The following is an 18,068-nucleotide window of genomic DNA, read 5'->3' as shown; positions in this document are numbered from 1 at the left end:
CCTGCGCGCCCCTTCCGCGCCGGAGGAGGAGGAGGAGGAGGAGGAGGAGGAGGAGGAGGAGGAGGAGGAGGAGGAAGGAGCCGCCCCGGCCCCACCTCCCCAAGTGCCCCCCCCGCCGCGCTCCGCTCCCGCCGCGGTGTGAGGGCGGCGGATGCACCGGGCCGAGAGCCCTGGGGGTATTGTGCACTTTTACAAGCCCCCCCCGCCCCCCCCGAGATGTTCCCCAGGTTCTTGTGCACTTGCACACCACCACCCCCCCCCCCCGATGCCCCCCCAGGTTGCTCTGCGCTTGCACACACACACCCCCCCGGCTCCACCCCCGATGTCCCCCAGGTTCTTGTGCACTTGCACACACCCCACACGCCCCCGCCCCCCGATGCTCTCCAGGTTCTTGAGCACTTTTACAAGCCCCCCCCCCGATGTCCCCCAGGTTCTTGTGCACTTTTACAAGCCCCCCCCGATGTCCCGCAGGTTGCAGTGTGCTTGCACAGCCCCCCCCCCCCCCCCCCCGATGCCCCCCAGGTTCTTGAGCCCTTTTACAAGCCCCCCCCCGATGTCCCCCAGGTTCTTGTGCATTTACAGACCCCCCCCGATGTCCCCTTGTGCGACCCCCCCAGCGCTGTGCCTCTGCCGCAGGGGTGAGCACTAGGTGGCAGGCGGGACATGATGTGCACAGAGACATAAATCCATAAATTAATTCCGTTCCCCCCCACACCCCCCCAAGAGATGAAACCTTTGTGAGATGTGATCCCGACCGTTGGGGGGTGCAGGTGCCCTTCTGCGTGCAGAGACACGTCCTAGCTGCTTTTTTTCCCCCCCAATCTCCAGCCCTGCAGACTCCAGCACATGTTTTTCATAAAATAAATCCTCAGCAAGTCGCTGCAGGAAAGGCCACGAAGGCTTTTTAATTATGTCCAAATATCATGTATGGTTTTGTCTCTGCTTTTGTAAAATGACGCAGGAAGCTCCCAAAGCTCTGTCCATCAGCTGGCCCTTGGGATGTGTGTGTGTTTGAGGGTTTTCAGGCATTTAATGTAGGTTTTTTTTTTAAATTTTAGAGCGTTTCTTTGCAACCCTGGGAACAAAGCTTGGACTCTGCTGATTAACAGGAGCAACATTTCTCACCCATTCAGCTGAGTCCCAGAGCGGGGACTTTGTGAAATACCAAAGTTCAGTCTCCAGGGCTCTCTCTAGGTCAGCAGTACGTTACACCTATAACGTCCCCCTTCTATATTTGCATGTGAGCGATGAACTAAATAACCTGTGTGTGCTCGGGGCTGTGGATGTGCCGCTGGCCAAGAAGCCTGACTGCCCAGAAATGTCCCTGCCCGACTGTCCCTCCTCAAGGGAGCATCACCACGGTCTCTGCTCAGTCTCCAGCACTGGTTTTTACCAAGAATGTAAGAAATTAGGAAGCATTTCTTTACAGAACGGGTTGCTGGGCGTCGGAATGGGCTGCCCAGGGAGGTGGTGGAGTCCCCATCCCTGGAGGGGTTGAAGAGTAGAGTTGACATAGCCCTGAGCGATCTGGTGTCGTTGGGAACGGTCAGTGTGAGGTTCATGGTTGGACTGGACGATCTTCAAGGTCTTTTCCAACCGAGATGATTCCGTGGCTCTGTCGTTCTGTGAAATCTGCATCTTTGCAGCCTCAACTCCAGTGTTTTAATTTGGTGGCCAATGGGTTAAAAACGTCACGGGTGGAAGGGATAGCCGACTTTTCCTCTTGTCCCGCTGCCACGTCAGTATTCAGCAAAGTGTCTCATTAACTAACAATGTTGAGCTGTTGGGCCCAGCTCCAGCGAAGCATTTTAATAAAGTTAGGGATGTAAATAGGACTCTGGAGCCAAATGAAGCTCGTTCTTGGTTCTTTCTGAGCCATGTCCTCCACAGTTTATAGTATAACAAATACCACGGCTGCCAAATGTCCCATTCCTAGAAAACACGACTTGTTGCATGCAGAGCACAACTAAGCCTCTAACATACGCCAAAGCCTCTTCCAAGGCTCAGGGTGGGCTGTTGTGGAACCATCTTCCCTTGCAAATCCAGCAGTGAGGAAGCTGCAAGGGTTCGTGCAGGTGCAGTGTGCTGTGACCCTTCTTGTGACCCACAGAAGATGTGTGAACCTCATCATCTCATCCCCCGACCCTCCATTCTCACCATTCCTGGGAAGGAGCCACTCCGAGGGGCTTCAGCTGTCTTTTCTCAGCCTCAAAATGACTGATGACAAAATCGGTGCCTCCTCCTGCCCCAAGGCTTTGTTCCAAGTGAGGAATAAATTCCCATGCCGCACGAGATGCCAAGCAAAACAATGCCAAGCAGAGGAGAAAGCCAGAAAGCCTCCCAGAAGATATTTCCAGTGCTATCCACCCTCCCCAGTTTCATCAACAACTCCCAGTTGCTCTGGCTGCCATCCAGCCCCTGATTTGGCTGCACTTTTCTTTGCTGGATTTCAGCACCCAGGAGCTTTTCTTGCTAAAAAAAAAAAAAACCCTCTCAGGTCTCCAATGAATCTGCATCCAGAGGATGGTGAAGTCACCTCTCTATAATTTATTCAGTGAGTTTAGCAAATGAAGGTCCTCCAGCTCCTCCATGCAAAGCTGTTACTCCAACCTTCAAATGATTTTTTTGGGACTCTCTGCTGCACCTTTTCATAGTTTAACCTCCACTTGAAGTGGGAGCACAAGTCGTTGCAGAGACCTGTTGGCTGTGCTGCACACACAGAGGTATAATGGTGGGGCTGATTCTGGATTCAGCCCCTCTGTGGCTTTGGGCAATCTTTGTTTGGGTCTAAAATGGGAAAAAAATATTCCTTTCTGTGCCAAACCTGAATTTCTGGAGGCAAAGATGCATCTTGTTGAGATTTGAGTGTGCAAATATCTTGAAGTGAACTGGGCCTTGTGCACATGGTCATTGCTCTGGCTAAATAGTTGCTGAAATATCTGACCATCAGTGCTGTTGGTGGAGGAGATGGTGCTTTGGATCAGGACATGGGAGCCAGCAGGTGTTGGTGTTAAAGAGGATAATTCCTTTTCTGGGTGGGGACATGTTGTGGTATCTATCCACACAAGAGTTTGTAAATAGAGGTTACGATGTGCAGCCTGTAAACGTATTATTTGGATTCCAAGTACAATTGCTAAATTCCTGAAGATCTCATTCATCAAAGCCTTATAAATACAGGTTAATTCCTTCCTCTTCAAGTGTCTCTTGGCCTCAGCAGCTCTGTAGTGGAGCTCCACAATGTCAGCCAAAGCCATGAAGATACTCTTACTGCTGCTGCTGCTTCTCCCTGCGGCGTCCCAGGCTTCCACAGGTAAGTGTAAATACAACAGATGGGCATTTTTGTGTTTGGGAAGCAGGGATCGATTCTGAAAATGAGACATGAACTTGTGATATGCGCACAGCTGGTGTGGTACTTGGCATTGAACCTGCCTGCCTGGCACAGAGTAGTCAAATTCCAGCTAGTCACTTCTGTGCTAAGGGGAGAGAGCGTCACAGTTTGCAGAACTCGTGGATGCTTTCAGACAGGAGCAAAACTCAAGAGCAGGTTGACGATCTCCCTGAGATGCCACTTGTTCTATCCGCAAATTGTGAACATGAGGACAGGCTTTCTTCACGCCTGCAAATCCAAAGAAAGATGCTTACCAGCTCTTTTTCTCAATTACAGTGGCAGACACCGTGATGTGTCGGAAGACCAAGGGCAAGTGTTCGTTCCTGCTGTGTCCCTTGTTTATGAGAGCCACCGGTACCTGCTACAACAGACTTGCAAAGTGCTGCAGGCCCTTATGGTGACCCTCGGCAGTCCATGAGGGGCTGGCAGCATCGGCAGCATCAGTAGCAGTGGCAGCAGTAAAGTAGTTTTGTCCTTCTTTCCATGGGTATGTGCTGGGTTTGGTGCTGTCTTTCCTCAGAGCTGGTGGAAGTTCCTTTTCCATGTGGCCATATAGCTGCTCTTCACCCATGTATCCACACCTGGGAAATCACTGTGTGGCAGGTCCTCATCCACGGGACCCTGTCCCCCCGCTGTCACCAAGGCAGGGTTGAACTGGTAGCCTGAAACTGGGGTCGGGTCCTCTCCTCTCCTCTCCTCTCCTCTCCTCTCCTCTCCTCTCCTCTCCTCTCCTCTCCTCTCCCTGCCGAGGGTGGTTTGTGGTGGGGATCAGGCAGATTTCCTCCTCGTGTTGGGGAACAGTGTGATGTGTCCCATGTGATGCTGAGATACCACAGCACATCACCCATCCCATATGCTCTCCTATGGTGGCCACCCATGGAGCACTAATGGCCTCAGATGCCACCCTGGTGTCCCAAGGGAAGAGCACGAGGCTGATTTCCAACCACAGAAGTTTAGTTGGGAAGGGGCTCCCTATTATGGCCTGGCTGCTTCACCTTGGTGGAGCCCATGGAGGGGTGAGGTGTGGAGGGCTGGTGCTAGGCAAGGCTCAGCCCCCTGGGACCCTCCTCCAGCTCTTGGACTTCTACATTGCCCTTTATCCACCACATGCCAAAGGGGTGTGGGGCAGGGACACTGCTGCTTTCTCTCCCTATGTCTCTCCCACCTTGTCCCTGCCTGTGATTTGTCTCTCTGCCTTCATCCTCACCAGCCAGGTCCTTCATGGTGAGGTCCCAGCTCCTCTGGCCAGACCTTCTCTCTCCCCTGGGGCACCGAGTTGCTCCTGCCAATGCAATATTTAGAAATATCTTGGTTAATGTCTGTTAACTCGCCCGCTTCCTCCATGCAGGATAGCTGTCTTTTCCAAACAGATGGCTAAATGTGAAATATAATCCTCTTTTTCCCATCTTCCCCATAGGACCCTTTTCCTCTTCCGTAAGACTATTTATTTCCCATATCCCCTTATAGTCATCTTAAGAGAAAGTCTTTCATCTTCCACCTTTCCCATCTTGTATCCTCAGAAGATGCTGTCCTGGCTCGGTCATCTGCCCAGCTCCTCAGAGGACATCTGGCTGATTCAGACCCTGTTCTGGAGGGGAGGTCTGGTCAACTCTCATTTGACCTCTATCGCGATACAACAAGGGCTGGAAACTGAAATCTGCGGGGATGTTCTGCTGCTCTCTTGCAGGCTCTGCAAAATATCTCAGCCTTCCAGTACTGAAGCGATCTGTGCTCTTTTCCTCTCCTCTAACACATATTCCCTGTGTCCAAAGAGACCGGTTCACAAACTATTTGAGTTGTGTAAATATCTAATAAAGCATGAGTAATATCACAACGCACTTAAAACAGTTCACTGGTGAGGATCCCTCCAGTTTACGAGCTGTAGGGCCTAGGTCCTGTGGATCTTATATCCAGCCACATCTCACCGACAGGCGTTTCCAAAACCTGAGAAGAGTTTTCTAGGTCATCTCCTACCCAAGCGTAAGTCAAGAGGAGGTTTGATTAACTCCACAGACAGGGAGCTCAGATTTGTTCAGCCCAGGAAGATGGCTTAAAGAATCTCATCAGGTATCTGTGCTGCTTTTGGTGCAGCAGCTTCTCCGGGCACAGCTGGTCCTGCAAGTGCACTGCAGCTGACATTTTATAGCTCATTGTCACCACCAAAGAAAAAAAACCAAACAACTTAATAATACTCAAGCTCTCCAAGCCCAAAGGTGCTATTCAAACCTTAATCACTCTTTCCATCTAGTGATTTGAAAGTGCTTTGTACTCGTGAACTGAGGCTTGCTCCACCCTTAGGAGTTAGCCAAGCAAATAGAAGGTACCTGCTGTTGTAATTAAGTCATGCTCTTCCACCTGGGATTAATTTTAACCCTTTTTAGTTCAGGAAAAAGAAATAATAATAGCAAAAAGCAGGTATTTGGGGGTACGCCAAAAAGTTGCAGTAGCTCTGTCACTGGGCTGGCTTTCAGGAATAGTAAGTGAGACTCCTCAGTGGTTGTGTAATCACTGCAATTAGGAAATCAAGTGCTTTACAGAGTATGCAAGAATTGCTACTCACATTGCACTGATGAAGAATCTGGGGCACAGAATGGGGAAGTGTCAGCAAGGTCCCTGTCTCCTGGTCACCCACAGCCAGGAAGAGGAGAAAAATCTTGGGAGTTGTGCTCTGACGTCCTAAATTGTTTATGCTCTTTGAAAATAAATGCAGGCATCGTTAACAAAATAGCATGCACAAACATTCTTAATTGTGACAAAAACTGGGGACAATCGATCCTTTGATGTAGAGCACGATTGCTGGCCACCACATCCCAGAAATCGGAATAGCCATGTCATGGCTATTGTGGGGCAGGCATGGAAAAATCACTTTTTCACAGAACTCAGGAAGATTCACTCCATGGGAAAGATGGATAATGTAAGAGTCACGGCTGTACTGAGCTGGAAATGCTTTCATCGTTTGAAGGGGGTTCAGAACCTGAGGCTCAGTGAAGCCCAACAAGACTTGGGGAGCTGGACAGTCCATGCTTTATTCATCCAACAGACAGGAACAACTGATTCGCGGAAAAAAAGACTCTACAACTCGAATAGAGTTACACAGCAGGGATGTTTACTCCGGCTGGGGTGCAGTGGGATTTCTCCACAAAGCTTGCAGACCCACCTCACATTTTTCAAAACTTACAGAGTGCGGATATCCATATTCCTTGGGTTACATAACACAAACATACATATGCATGAGTAGGGCGGGGTTAGTTCAAAAGGCTGATGTCAGCAGTTGATGTTCTCTTTGCACCTGCCCATTGCCTCCTGGTGGGCGTCTTCGGGGGTCTTTGGGAGGAAGGCTCGTAGTCTTTCTCACCCTGTTTTTTCCCCAGAGCACGCGCAGATTCTCTTGGCCAATTTCTTGAATGACAAAAGTGTTTTTCAGCCAGTTTACTCATTCTATCTTATCTAAGAGAACCAATAGAACTTCTACCATCCGTCTGTGACTATCTCTACTCACTAGCAAAATTCCAACTACTTAGAGCCATCCACCTGTTCCTCAAGGACAAAAGCATAATAATTTTGCTGAACATTGTAGTCCCTGGTAGATTTTCACAGTGAACTGCTTTGTTTTGATGATCACTGTAGTCCTTGGTAAAATTCCACAGAACAGTCTGAGCAAGCAGGATTCTGAGCGATATTTTAAAAACCACTATAAGTAAATAAATTGCTAAAGAGTTTTCTATAAGTAAATAAATCTTAAAACAAGTAATCGTTTCTCTGTGTCACAACGACGAGCATCAAAACCCCCTGCACTACTACATGCCGTGATTCGGACTGCCCCGTGGGTAGGAGAGGAGGTAGTGAAGGCAAAGGCAGGCTTGGTTTGCCTACAGATGATCTCACATGGACCCAGCTGGCCCTCACGTGTTGAGCCACCTGTGAGCACTTGTTTCAACCCGTGTTTTGCTACACACCCTAGCTGCAAATACTTTGCAACACCGTAGAGAAGGGTTTAAGCAATAGTCCCTCTCTGATGGACCCAGGTAGCCTGTCGCATCTTTTGCACGTCATTCCCCTGCTCCAGGTGATGCAGCAGAGCAGTTGTGAGGGGTGATTGTGGATGTTGTTAGAGGATGCAGAGATCAAATTTTTGTTGCAGTAAAAGGGTGATTCTTAGAACAACTAGTCCTGGCACCCACAAGAAGAGATGCCTTCCTGGATTTGGTGGTGAGCAGTGCAAAGGATCTAATTCAAAAGCTGTTTGTGAGAACTGCTCTGTAAAAGTGACCACAGTACAATCAGGCTTAACCACGTTGTCGGGACCAAACACATTCAATGTGATTATTTAATTTCCCAAAAGCAAAAATGAGGAAAGAAAAGCACCGAAAGGAGCAGTCCAGAGGAGCGAGAAGCCTGCAGGTGGCCTGAAAGCTGTTAAAAAGGCTGTGCTAGAAACCTCAGTAAAATATTTGCTTTGACTGGGAAAGAAAACAAAGAGGTCTAAGAAAAATCCCTGCGGGGCATGAAGGGCAAGTCAGGGAGGCTCTGGCAGGGGAGAGCTCAGTGGTGAGCAAACAGCTGACAGAGAAGGGTGGCAACTCCCATAAAACGTGACAGGTCAGATTCAAGTAGGAAAGAAGGCTGAAGAGGAAAGTGAAGATCCTTTTGCAATAAACACCTGAACTGATGGTAGAAATGTCCATAAATGCTTGGTAAGGAGGAAGCCACTGGGGGAGTCCTTGATGAGAAAGGAGTAGGAGGACACTTGGGGGTGGTACGCTGTAGTTCAGTACACTCTTCTGTCCATGGCAAGATAGTGAAGGCCATAATAAAAATAAAATTGCTGAACATGGGCTGTGAATTTCTGGATGTTGCTGGCACAGGAGGCTGTGGAAATGGGCAACACCAGCAGACCCAAAAAAGGTTAGACAAATTCAGGGACAGCAGGTCCTTAAGGACAAGAGGGAATGGCCTCGAGTTGCGCCAGGGAAGGTTTAGACTGTCTATTAGGAAGCATTTCTTTCCAGAAGGGGCTGTTGGGCGTTGGAATGGGCTGCCCAGGGCAGGGGGGAGTCCCCGGGATCCCTGGAGGGGTTGAAGAGTCGGGCTGAGCCAGCGCTGAGGGATCTGGGGGAGTTGGGAACGGTCAGGGTGAGGTTAATGGCTGGATTGGATGATCTTCAAGGTCTTTTCCAACCTAGATGATTAAAAAAAAGATTCAAAATTTTTTAAATGTGTATTGAAAGGATGGGCAAGGATGTCCTCTGCAACATTCCTGATTTTGCAGTTATGGATGCTGGAACAAAATGGGAGGACTGGTTCACAGATTGTGCCCAAGCTCACATGCTCTCCCTGAAGAGCAGGGAAGACATGGAAAGAGAAGTCAAAGAGAAGGCATGGAAAGGGGTGGCATAGAAGAAGCAAAAACATCATCCAGAGACAGGCAAGGGAGGACACTCAGTGTCTGGAGCAAGGCCTGTGGTGATATGCTGCTGGCTGTGTTGTTTAACTGCAAGCAATGAACCCATAAACCATTTTTCTGCTCGTTTGTGAGCTGTGAACAAAAATGTGCAGCCCTTGAAAGCAGCCTGTGGTCTGGCCTGCGTGGTGGCAGTGCCCATGTAAAGGTGACAGCAGGGACTTCAGATTCTGAGAGATTTCTCAGGAAGAAACCTCTGGAAAACACCCTGCTCACCCATCTCTCAGCTTTTCTGAGATGGCTGCCCATTGATGCAAGTCTTCATGGACTTTGACTTTTGTTGGGAAACTGAAATCTTTTCCACCCTCAATTCATTAACTATTTAATTTGGTTGCTCTCTGGAGCATCTCTTATTAGATGGCTTCGCTCTGCAGAGTTTTTAACCCAGTAAGTTCCTGTTTTGCCAGCTGTGACACCTGAGTGTTGACAGACTCATCACTCACAAGACCTAAGCTACTGCTTCATGCTCTTATAGGTGCAGAAATTCCAGTGAGCCCAGGGCATGCAATGAAGAAAGCTTTGACCACAACTAGGTTAGCCTCAAGGTCTATAAGAACCTCTGCATTTGAAGGGAAATCAGGAGTAAATATATTCAAGCTAAAAAGGCAAATATAACCAGAGCAATGTCTTCTGAAGTTTAAGACCATATTCTGCTCATCACTGTGCTGAGAGCTTTAAATCAGAAGAAACTGCTGAAATCGTTGCACCAACTTCTGGCATCGTGACGATCAGAATCCATCCATGGCTGAACAAAATGTACCAGTGCTGATCTTGTGGCCTTTCTCTTTTTGACAACCCACTGCCAAAAGTTCCCAGGGCCTAATCCTTCTGGGCACCAGAAACTTCAGGCAGAAGGAGGCTTGCCCCTCTTTTCTACCTGAGAATCACACTGGAAAATCGGCCACAGATTTTTTGAGGCAGAGATTGCTTTCTCCTCGACTCTGGCAATATCGCAGAGGTCCAGGAGGCTGTGCTGTAGGATGGACTTATCATCTCCTCTAACGAGGGACTGTGCAGCCTACATATCTGCCTCTGAACTGGTGGCCAAGCTCTGCCTATGGGCATTGCAGAACATGGAAGGTGCATTTGCACCACTGTGTCAGACACACACTTTGGGGTCCCACGAGACACCTAAAAACTGCCTTTTCTCTCTTTTGTCCTGCCGTGCTTCATCTGTGCAGGTGATAACCAGCGTTGTCTGACCCCTCAAATGAACTGAGGAAAGCTGGCATAGCCTTGCAGGTCCTTTCCAGGCGTACGGTGTTGGGGGCATCCAAGCACACGGCAGTCCTTATGCCTAGTCCTTGAAGTATGGAAGATAGCAACTCTTTCTCCAGTATCTCCTTGAGAAGGTAGGTCAACAGCAGCAGAAACTACACAACAATAGATGCAAACTCCTGCCCATGTCTGACAAGTTCACCCAGCATCAGTTTCTTGTTCAAGCTGACCAGGGCTCGTACTGAAGAAGAAGGTCCCTGGAAAACCAGCATGAGGGAAAACGAAAAAGGAGATTTAAAACACTATGTCACTGGCGGGGTTCGAGTAATAATTTCCATAAACAGATGTGGTTAAAATGTCTTACGTATGTTGAAGGTAATGAGTACTGAAAATGTTTTGGTGCAAAAGTTAAAAAAAACCCACACAAACAAACCATCTTTTTATTTTTTCATTTTTCATAACTGTTAGATTTCTGTTTTACTTTCTCATGTTTTTTCCTACCATTCCCTACTGCAGATCTTTTCCAAGTTCTTAATCAAAATAGAGAGAACTGTCCAAATTTTCCCTTCCAACAGCAGACATTATGTAATATCAATCACAGCTCATTAATTTTCTTTCTGAATTTCCAAAGAAGTACTGACATCCAATTTAATGCAGTCCTTTTTAACCTAATTCCAGGTGATGATTATTTTTCATTTCATGGTGAGGAGATATTTTTCACGTTTGTAAGGAATTGGTATGAAACCTCTGCAAAGAGACGGAGACAGTGCTCCTCCACTAGAGAGTTGTGGGCATTTAAGGAGAAATTCCTGCTGGGATTTATTTGGTAAATGAAATAACTAGCTAGTTCATTAATAACACTCAGGCACGCATGACTATCCTCCTCAAAACCTGAGGCACATTGCTGCAGAATGGCAATTAATACCTAGAGCTAGAAATCATTGTGTATCGCTGAAACGACTGTTTGATATTATATGAAAATCTACTTTTTTTTTTTTTCTCTTTTCTTTTCAAGTTACACAACCAAAGGCAAGGTTAAGCTCACACCTTTCCGTAATTTAGCCATAGGCTCTAAAATAACCCCTGTACATCTGTGCCAGTGAATCAAACAGGGCAGGATCTGGGCACTGGAGCACAAACCTTTCTATTGTGCAATTCTCAGAGCTGTACCTGGCACAATCTTGGCTCTTGAGCTCTCCCTGTAATTTCCAGATGCAGCCCAAAAGCTGGCAGAGACCAGGGACCGTTCCCAGCAGGCAATTTAGGTGAAGCCAATCCATACTAGAAGCTGAGTTTAATAGTATGGATGTAGTCAGACTGCTTTTTGGCCTGGAGATAAATCTGGTGCAGGTTAGCTCCCTAGCAGAGATACAACCATGAAGTAACAACTACATTTGTGCTCAAAGAGCAGTTAAGTTGAATAACAACTGGCACCGCTCGTGCTAACCACGAAGCCTACCTGAACTGTGCAGCTTCAGGTTTATGATTTTCTTCCATGACACAAGGACCAGAAGTTGTGAATGAGGGGCATGCCTTCAAAAAATACCTGCTTTGTGGACATCTGAGCAGACATCTGCTTGGTAAATCCCACCAGCATCATCAGTAACTTCATAGATGACACCAAGTTAAGCGGGAGTGTCGACCTGCATGAGGACAGGGAGGCTCTACAGAGGGACTTGGATAGATTGGATCGGTGGCCAATGTCAATGGGATGAGCTTCAACAAGGCCAAGAGCCAGGTCCTGCACTTGGGCCACAACAACCCCCTGTATGGCTGCAGGCTCGGGGAGGGGTGGCTGGAGCTGTCTGGAAGGATCTGGGGGTTCTCATTGACAAGCAGCTGAACAGGAGCCAGCAGTGTGCCCGGGTGGGCAAGAAAGCCAACGGCCTCCTGGCTTGGATCAGCACTAGTGTGAGCAGCAGGAGCAGGGAGGTGACAGTCCCCCTGTGCTCGGCACTGGTGAGGCCACACCTGGAGGTTGTGTCCAGGTTTGGGCACCTCAATCCCAGAGAGATCTGGAGGGGCTGGAGCGAGGGCAGAGGAGGGCAACGGGGCTGGGGAAGGGCTGGAGAATCAATCCTGTGAGGAGGCAGGGCAGGAGCTGGGAGTGTTCAGTGTGAGGAGGAGGAGGCTGAGGGGAGCCCTCATCCCTCTCTGCAGCTCCTGACAGGACATTGCAGAGAGGCTGGGGCTGGGCTCTGCTCCCAGGGGATCAGGGACAGGACAAGAGGGAACGGCTGGAAACTGCCACAGGGGAGGCTCAGGCTGGGCAGGAGGAGAAAATGTTTCCCAGCAAGAGTGGTCCGAGAGTGGAACAGGCTGCCCAGGGAGGGGGGAGTCCCCATCCCTGGGGGGGTTTCAGGGCCGTTGGGATGAGCTGTGGGGGGATGTGGGGTAGGGGAGAACTTTGTAGAGTCGGGCTGAGGGTTGGACTCGATGATCCCGAGGGGCTTTTCCAGCCTGAATGATTCTGGGATTCTGTGATTTGCCTGAGGGATCCCATCACACAGCATCAGCTTCCATGTGGGCTGTACAGAATGAGCAGCCAGGAGCACGGCAGCCTGTATAGATGTTTTTATCGTACCAGAGAGTAACTGCCACCAGGCATCAGCTGGCAAGCAGATGATATATGGCACAGAAACCTTGAGTGAGCTGCTATTGCCGAGCACATTGCACAAACGGAGGTGGCCCAAGGCGGTTTACATGCAGCTCAGCACATTTCCCGAGGTGATGCTGCAATATTTTGAAAGTGATACCTCAGTTCCTCATAGGAGGATTCGTTGGATGTCTCCGATGCCCTGCAAAGCTGTGAGGATTGTCTGATTGGCCACCAGAAAACTGTGAAGATCAAGCAACCTTCATCACCCTCCAGAAACAGCATAAAGCTGAACTCTGCTCCTTCATCTTAATGCATCTGGGTGGCTGACACTGACCCAAGGACTGTTCCAACCTAGAGCCTCTTACCTGGTAACAACCAAAATCTTCTCATTATTCAGCCTTTCTTAAAAACTTCTGTCCTTCTTAAATGGGCTGGAGACTCTATGTCTTTCATGTATAGCTGCATTTCACTGTTATAACCTTAACTGTGCAGTGACTCCAGTCTATCAAGAATCTGCTCCAGAGATTTCAATTATTGATAAGGGAAAAGAGTTATTTTTTGGCTGTAGGAAGAGGGCTGAGAGGAAATGCAAATAATCAGAAATTTAACCTGGAAATCATGTAATTCTTGTGGTGAACAAAAGGCAACAGCATCTGAACAAAGAACAGGAAGAAGCTGAATTTTAACTTAACTGTGAAGGACCTTTTTCTGCTTGCTTTTTTTTTTTTTTTTTTGATTAGAAAAGCTTCAGAACACACATCAGGTTGTTTTGTATAAATATAGCAAAATTGTCTTAATTTTCTTCCTGAATTAACAGCTTTAACTTTCATAAGGCAAATCAAATTCATTGCAATGTATTGCAAAATATCAAGCAATCTAGGAGAAATACCTGGTTAATTAATACGTTAATTAAAAGGAGATTTAAAATTGTATTTTTCCGCACGGAAGTTTCTTCCTGTTGCACATTCCTATGACTGCTCCAGAGAACCCTTAGGACAATAGATACTATTATAAAGGAAGTGTGTAATACCTCTTTTAGATAACTCTTGGTCTTGAAGAGCATTTCTGTATGTCACTTCTCAGCCCGCTATGATTGTGGATGGACAACCCTCTTACTAACACCTTGCTCTCCTTTCTCTGTAGTGACCGGAGTTCCCAGTCCACCCTCTGCCCTGAAAATCCTTTCCTTTCTCTTTGTCCTTCTCTTGGTGGTATTTCACGGAGCTGCAGGTAAGATGTAAATGAAGATGAGGATCTAAATAGAAGGAGATATTAGAAGGAGATATAGAAGGTCTTATAAAGGTCTTTTGTCCCCTTCGGGAAGTGGCCAAGCTGCCTCCTGCAAAGAATCTTCACACATTATCATCAAAACCCGTTGGCAGATTACAGATGATACATGAAATTCGTAGGCAAACACTCCGACCATCAGTTCAGTGCCTTTGCTACTCCTCTGAAAATCCAGTCTGAGTTGAAAGCATGAGGGGCAACCCCAGAATTACCATTCGGTGACAGCATTTTCCCTGTTAAAGCTTGCAGACTCTTAAATCGCTTTGTCTATGGGTCACCCTACAACAAACCACTCATTATCAAATATCCTTAAGCCACACAGGAAAAAAAAGGGATCTAGTCCCATGCTTTCCAAATATCGTTTGCCCCAGGACCTTGTACTTGGGGTGGGGAGGCAAAAGCATTGTGAATTAAGGTTGAAATGCTACCGGTAGCTTCTGCTCCGTGGAGAAACCTGTGCAACCATAAGAGATGGTGTCAGGCTATGCCTGTTGGGGGGATGTGAAGGAGTCTGGAAACCAAAACCCACCTTATTGTCCAGAAATAGAGACTGTGTTTAAATACCATCCCAGAAAACGGCACAATTGGCAGGGCACTGTGTGCACAAACAGGTGCCAGTGGAGGTTTGGGGTTGATCTCTGTGGGAACAGGATGGAAAGTGTCCTCTGCGTAAGGATGGGAAAAGACTGCGATGAATTGCAGAACACCAGGAATGTGGGAGAAGTATCATATATGCTTGTCTGATCTTATTCTTACCTGGGTCTCTGCTTATGGCAGTTCTCATAGGCAGGACACCGGGCAGAGTGTTCCTTTGGTCTGTTTTATGTCTTTATTCAACATACAGATACACACAGTGGACATTTAGGCTGCTTTCAGTAGTATCTTATTTTCTGAGTGTAATAGAACAAGAAATCTGTCTGGAAGAAAGTGTTTCTGAGAGCTGAGACTGCTCACAATCATCTCTGCAATGTCCCACGGACAGACAGTTTGGGATTTTGTTTGGGATTAGGGTTTTATTCAGCCTTCCCAGCCCTCCTGCATTTCTGCCTGGGATTTTCTGGCTGCTGCTGTGTGCGCATGCACCCCACCACTCACGCGCTGTGAATCTAACAAACCAGGGATGCGCTGGATCTCCTGTACATGTGTGATATTCATGGTCTGTTTGCTGGAACAAGCTCTCCGCTTCCTGAATATGACGGATTTAGCGCACTTGCATGGATGAGCTGTGAAACTGGAATTAGCTGGTACATGTGCCATCAATCAGGTGCATCCAGAACACATCAGCCTGCCAGGCTACATCTCTATTAATCAACCAAAGAGGGCCAGGTAACACACTGCCTAATTGATAGTCTGCTCCTTAGAGTAATTTTGACCCCTGACAACTAATATTCATGGTTAAAATCTGTTCTGGTAACAGCACAGGCTGGTGGCCGTTCCCAAAAGACAGGTTGAACATGGATATCCTATTTTAATGGGGAGGAAAGTTTAGCCATGTAGATAAGAGCAAAGCCACGCTGCTCAGCCTCAGACCCAGAGGGCAACGCCTGGCGTGCTGTGTTTGCTAGCATGGAAGTGGTGGTTCAGCATGTGTTGTTGAGTTTATCTTTGTATGGGGGCCATCTATATGAAGTGCTAGACACCAGGACCTGCTTTAAGACATGGGTGTAATTTATAGGGAGGGGAATAGGCCAGATCTATGGAACTCCAGATGCCCTAGAAGTGGCAGCCTCCCAGCTGAGGTGATGCATCGCTCCTTAATTGTGACCTACAAGCTGGTAGGTGTCCACTTACTGTTTTTTATCAGGTCTCTGGTGTCTGTCCCTGAAATCTGAGTTTCTAAGGGCGTCCAGGCCCTGGGGACACAGTTCTTCCATCTGAAGAAGGAATTAGAGCATTTCATGATTGTTCTGACCATAGACCTCCTCCCCAGAGGGTTGTATAAAGGCTGTCATGACTTTGGGCACTGGTGTGGCATGGTGTCAGCTCACAGGAATTTAGCAAAATGCAAAACCCTGCTTTTTTTTTTTTTTTTTTTTTTTTATGGTACAGGCTTTACAAAACCTCTAAGACCTTTTATGCGATGTGGATATCGTGGGACTTTCTGCTTCCCTGGGAGGTGCCCGCGTGGCAACACTTATCTGGGGTCATGTCGTTTGGGACATTCTTGCTGTAAATGGTAAGTTTAGGATTAACTGCGTCAAAGATGACTTTTCAAATTTTCAATTAGCGGCATTTTCCCCATCAACGTAAGCCTGAAAACCCTGAAATATTCTTTTCTTTGTATAGGCTGTAGTGTGGCTAATTGCAGAGGATCTCCAGGGATCTGGGGATGATTACTTTTTACATCATTGGATTCAGGGAACCATTGTACCAGTCATCGAGGATTTGTCATTCTTCTTTCAATAAAAGCAAGATCTGGGGAGGTTGTACGGCTTCTGTGTGTGGTGTTGTCATTCATTTCTCTAGAAATGGGATTTCCCTTTAGAAATTTGAACGAGAATTCCGAAATCAGGTTAAACCTACCAGGAAGACGTAGTTTACTGACGTATTTTTCCCCACTTGGGTTGCTGATCGAATAAGTGCTGGCATGTTTTCCACCCATGCCTGCTAGGCACCCTCTGCCATGACAAAAGCTGGGGTCAGTCACCATTTCTGTAGGGAGCACAAAAATCTTCTCCAGTCTGATGCTTCATAGCACCTTTGTTCTGAAAACGTGGAGTTCCTACCTCCTAGTCCAGAGCTTTCAGACCTGGGAACAGGATCCTGTTTCATTATAGGATCTAAAAAGGACACACTAAGCAGAACAAAAGGAGGCAGGTGGCCCCATTTTAAAATTTGAAGCCTGTTTTTACCTTTGGTTATTTTGCCTGATAAAAATTTGGAGTAAATCTGCAAAATTCATGTGAGCTGCAGCAACAAATCAGGAGATCAGAGTTAGACCTGTGACATTGCTTGAGACAATTAGACATGACATGCACAAAAGGCCAGTACCCCTGCTACTTCAATCACCCCTCTTGCAAGAGGCTTCTCCTGTCCTGCCCTGAACCCTAATATCTAGAAAACTCAGAAGGTGCAGGTTGCTCAGTGAGCTCCTGTCTCTCCAGCTGCTCCTGGTCAGGAGCATCCTTGTGCAGAAAAATCTCTCTTCGGACTAGCACTTGGTGCCTGCGGCTGATAAATTGTTTTCTGCCCTGAGACTAGCTGTCAGGGCAGAGCGCACACAGGTACAGCCAAACTCCATCTGCAAAGCAGGGCAACATCAGCCTGTTCCCAAATGACCTGTGCTCATGCTGTCTCCTGAGTCATGGAATCACAGAATCACAGACTGGTTTGGGTTGGAAGGGACCTTAAAGATCATCCAGTTCCAACCCCCTGCCCCGGGCAGGGCCACCTTCCACTAGCCCAGGTTGCCCAAAGCCCCGTCCAACCTGGCCTTGAACCCTTCCAGGGAGGGGGCAGCCACAGCTTCTCTGGGCAGCCTGTGCCAGGGCCTCACCCCCCTCACAGGGAACAATTTCTGCCTTAGATCTAATTTAAATCTCCCCTCTTTCAGTTTAAAGCTGGTACCACCCAACCTATCACTGCACTCCCTGGTAACAAGTCCCTCTCCATCTTTCCTGCAGCCCCTTTCAGCCCTGGGGGGCCGCTCTAAGGCCTCCCCGGAGCCTTCTCTTCTCCAGCTGAACCCCCCAACTCTCTCAGCCTGTCCTCACAGGGGGGGCTCCAGCCCCCTGAGCATCCTCGTGGCCTCCTCTGGCCCCACTCCAGCAGCTCCATGTCCCTCTGCTGTCGGTGCTCCCAGAGCTGGACCCAGCACTGCAGGGGGGTCTCACCAGAGCAGAGTAGGGGGGAAGAATCCCCCCCCTCACCCTGCTGCCCACCCTGCTCTGGGTGCAGCCCAGCACACGGGTGGCTCTCTGGGCTGTGAGTGCACATTGCTGGCTCACAGTCAGTTTTCCATCCACTGATACCCCCACGTCCTTCTCCTTGGGGCTGCTCTCAGGCCACGCATCCCCCAGCCTGTGTTTGTGCTTGGGATTGCCCCGACCCATGGGCAGGACCTTGCCCTTGGCCTTGTTGAACTTCACGGGGTTCACACAGTCCCACCTCTCCAG

At 48.2% G+C, this 18,068-nt stretch overlaps 1 protein-coding gene across 1 annotated transcript; it reads left to right on the top strand.

The window, feature by feature from the left end:
- The first annotated feature begins 3,237 nt into the window (after window positions 1-3,237).
- Window positions 3,238-3,789, top strand: DEFB1 (defensin beta 1). Its single transcript, XM_074921473.1, has 2 exons — window positions 3,238-3,310; window positions 3,665-3,789. Exons 1-2 carry the CDS (start codon window positions 3,238-3,240, stop codon window positions 3,787-3,789), a joined length of 198 nt encoding a protein of 65 aa, XP_074777574.1.
- Window positions 3,790-18,068: the final 14,279 nt, after the last annotated feature.

Source organism: Athene noctua, chromosome 1, assembly GCF_965140245.1.
Source record: "Athene noctua chromosome 1, bAthNoc1.hap1.1, whole genome shotgun sequence".
Classification (NCBI taxonomy): domain Eukaryota; kingdom Metazoa; phylum Chordata; class Aves; order Strigiformes; family Strigidae; genus Athene; species Athene noctua.
Note: the sequence above shows the minus strand (reverse complement) of the source record. Positions and strands in the feature narration are given on the sequence as shown.

Coding starts and splice junctions, on each gene's coding strand:
- DEFB1 (XM_074921473.1), top strand. CDS start 3,238: ATGTCAGCCAAAGCCATGAAGATACTCTTACTGCTGCTGCTGCTTCTC. Junction 3,311..3,664: donor GGCGTCCCAGGCTTCCACAG/GTAAGTGTAAAT, acceptor TCTCAATTACAG/TGGCAGACACCGTGATGTGT.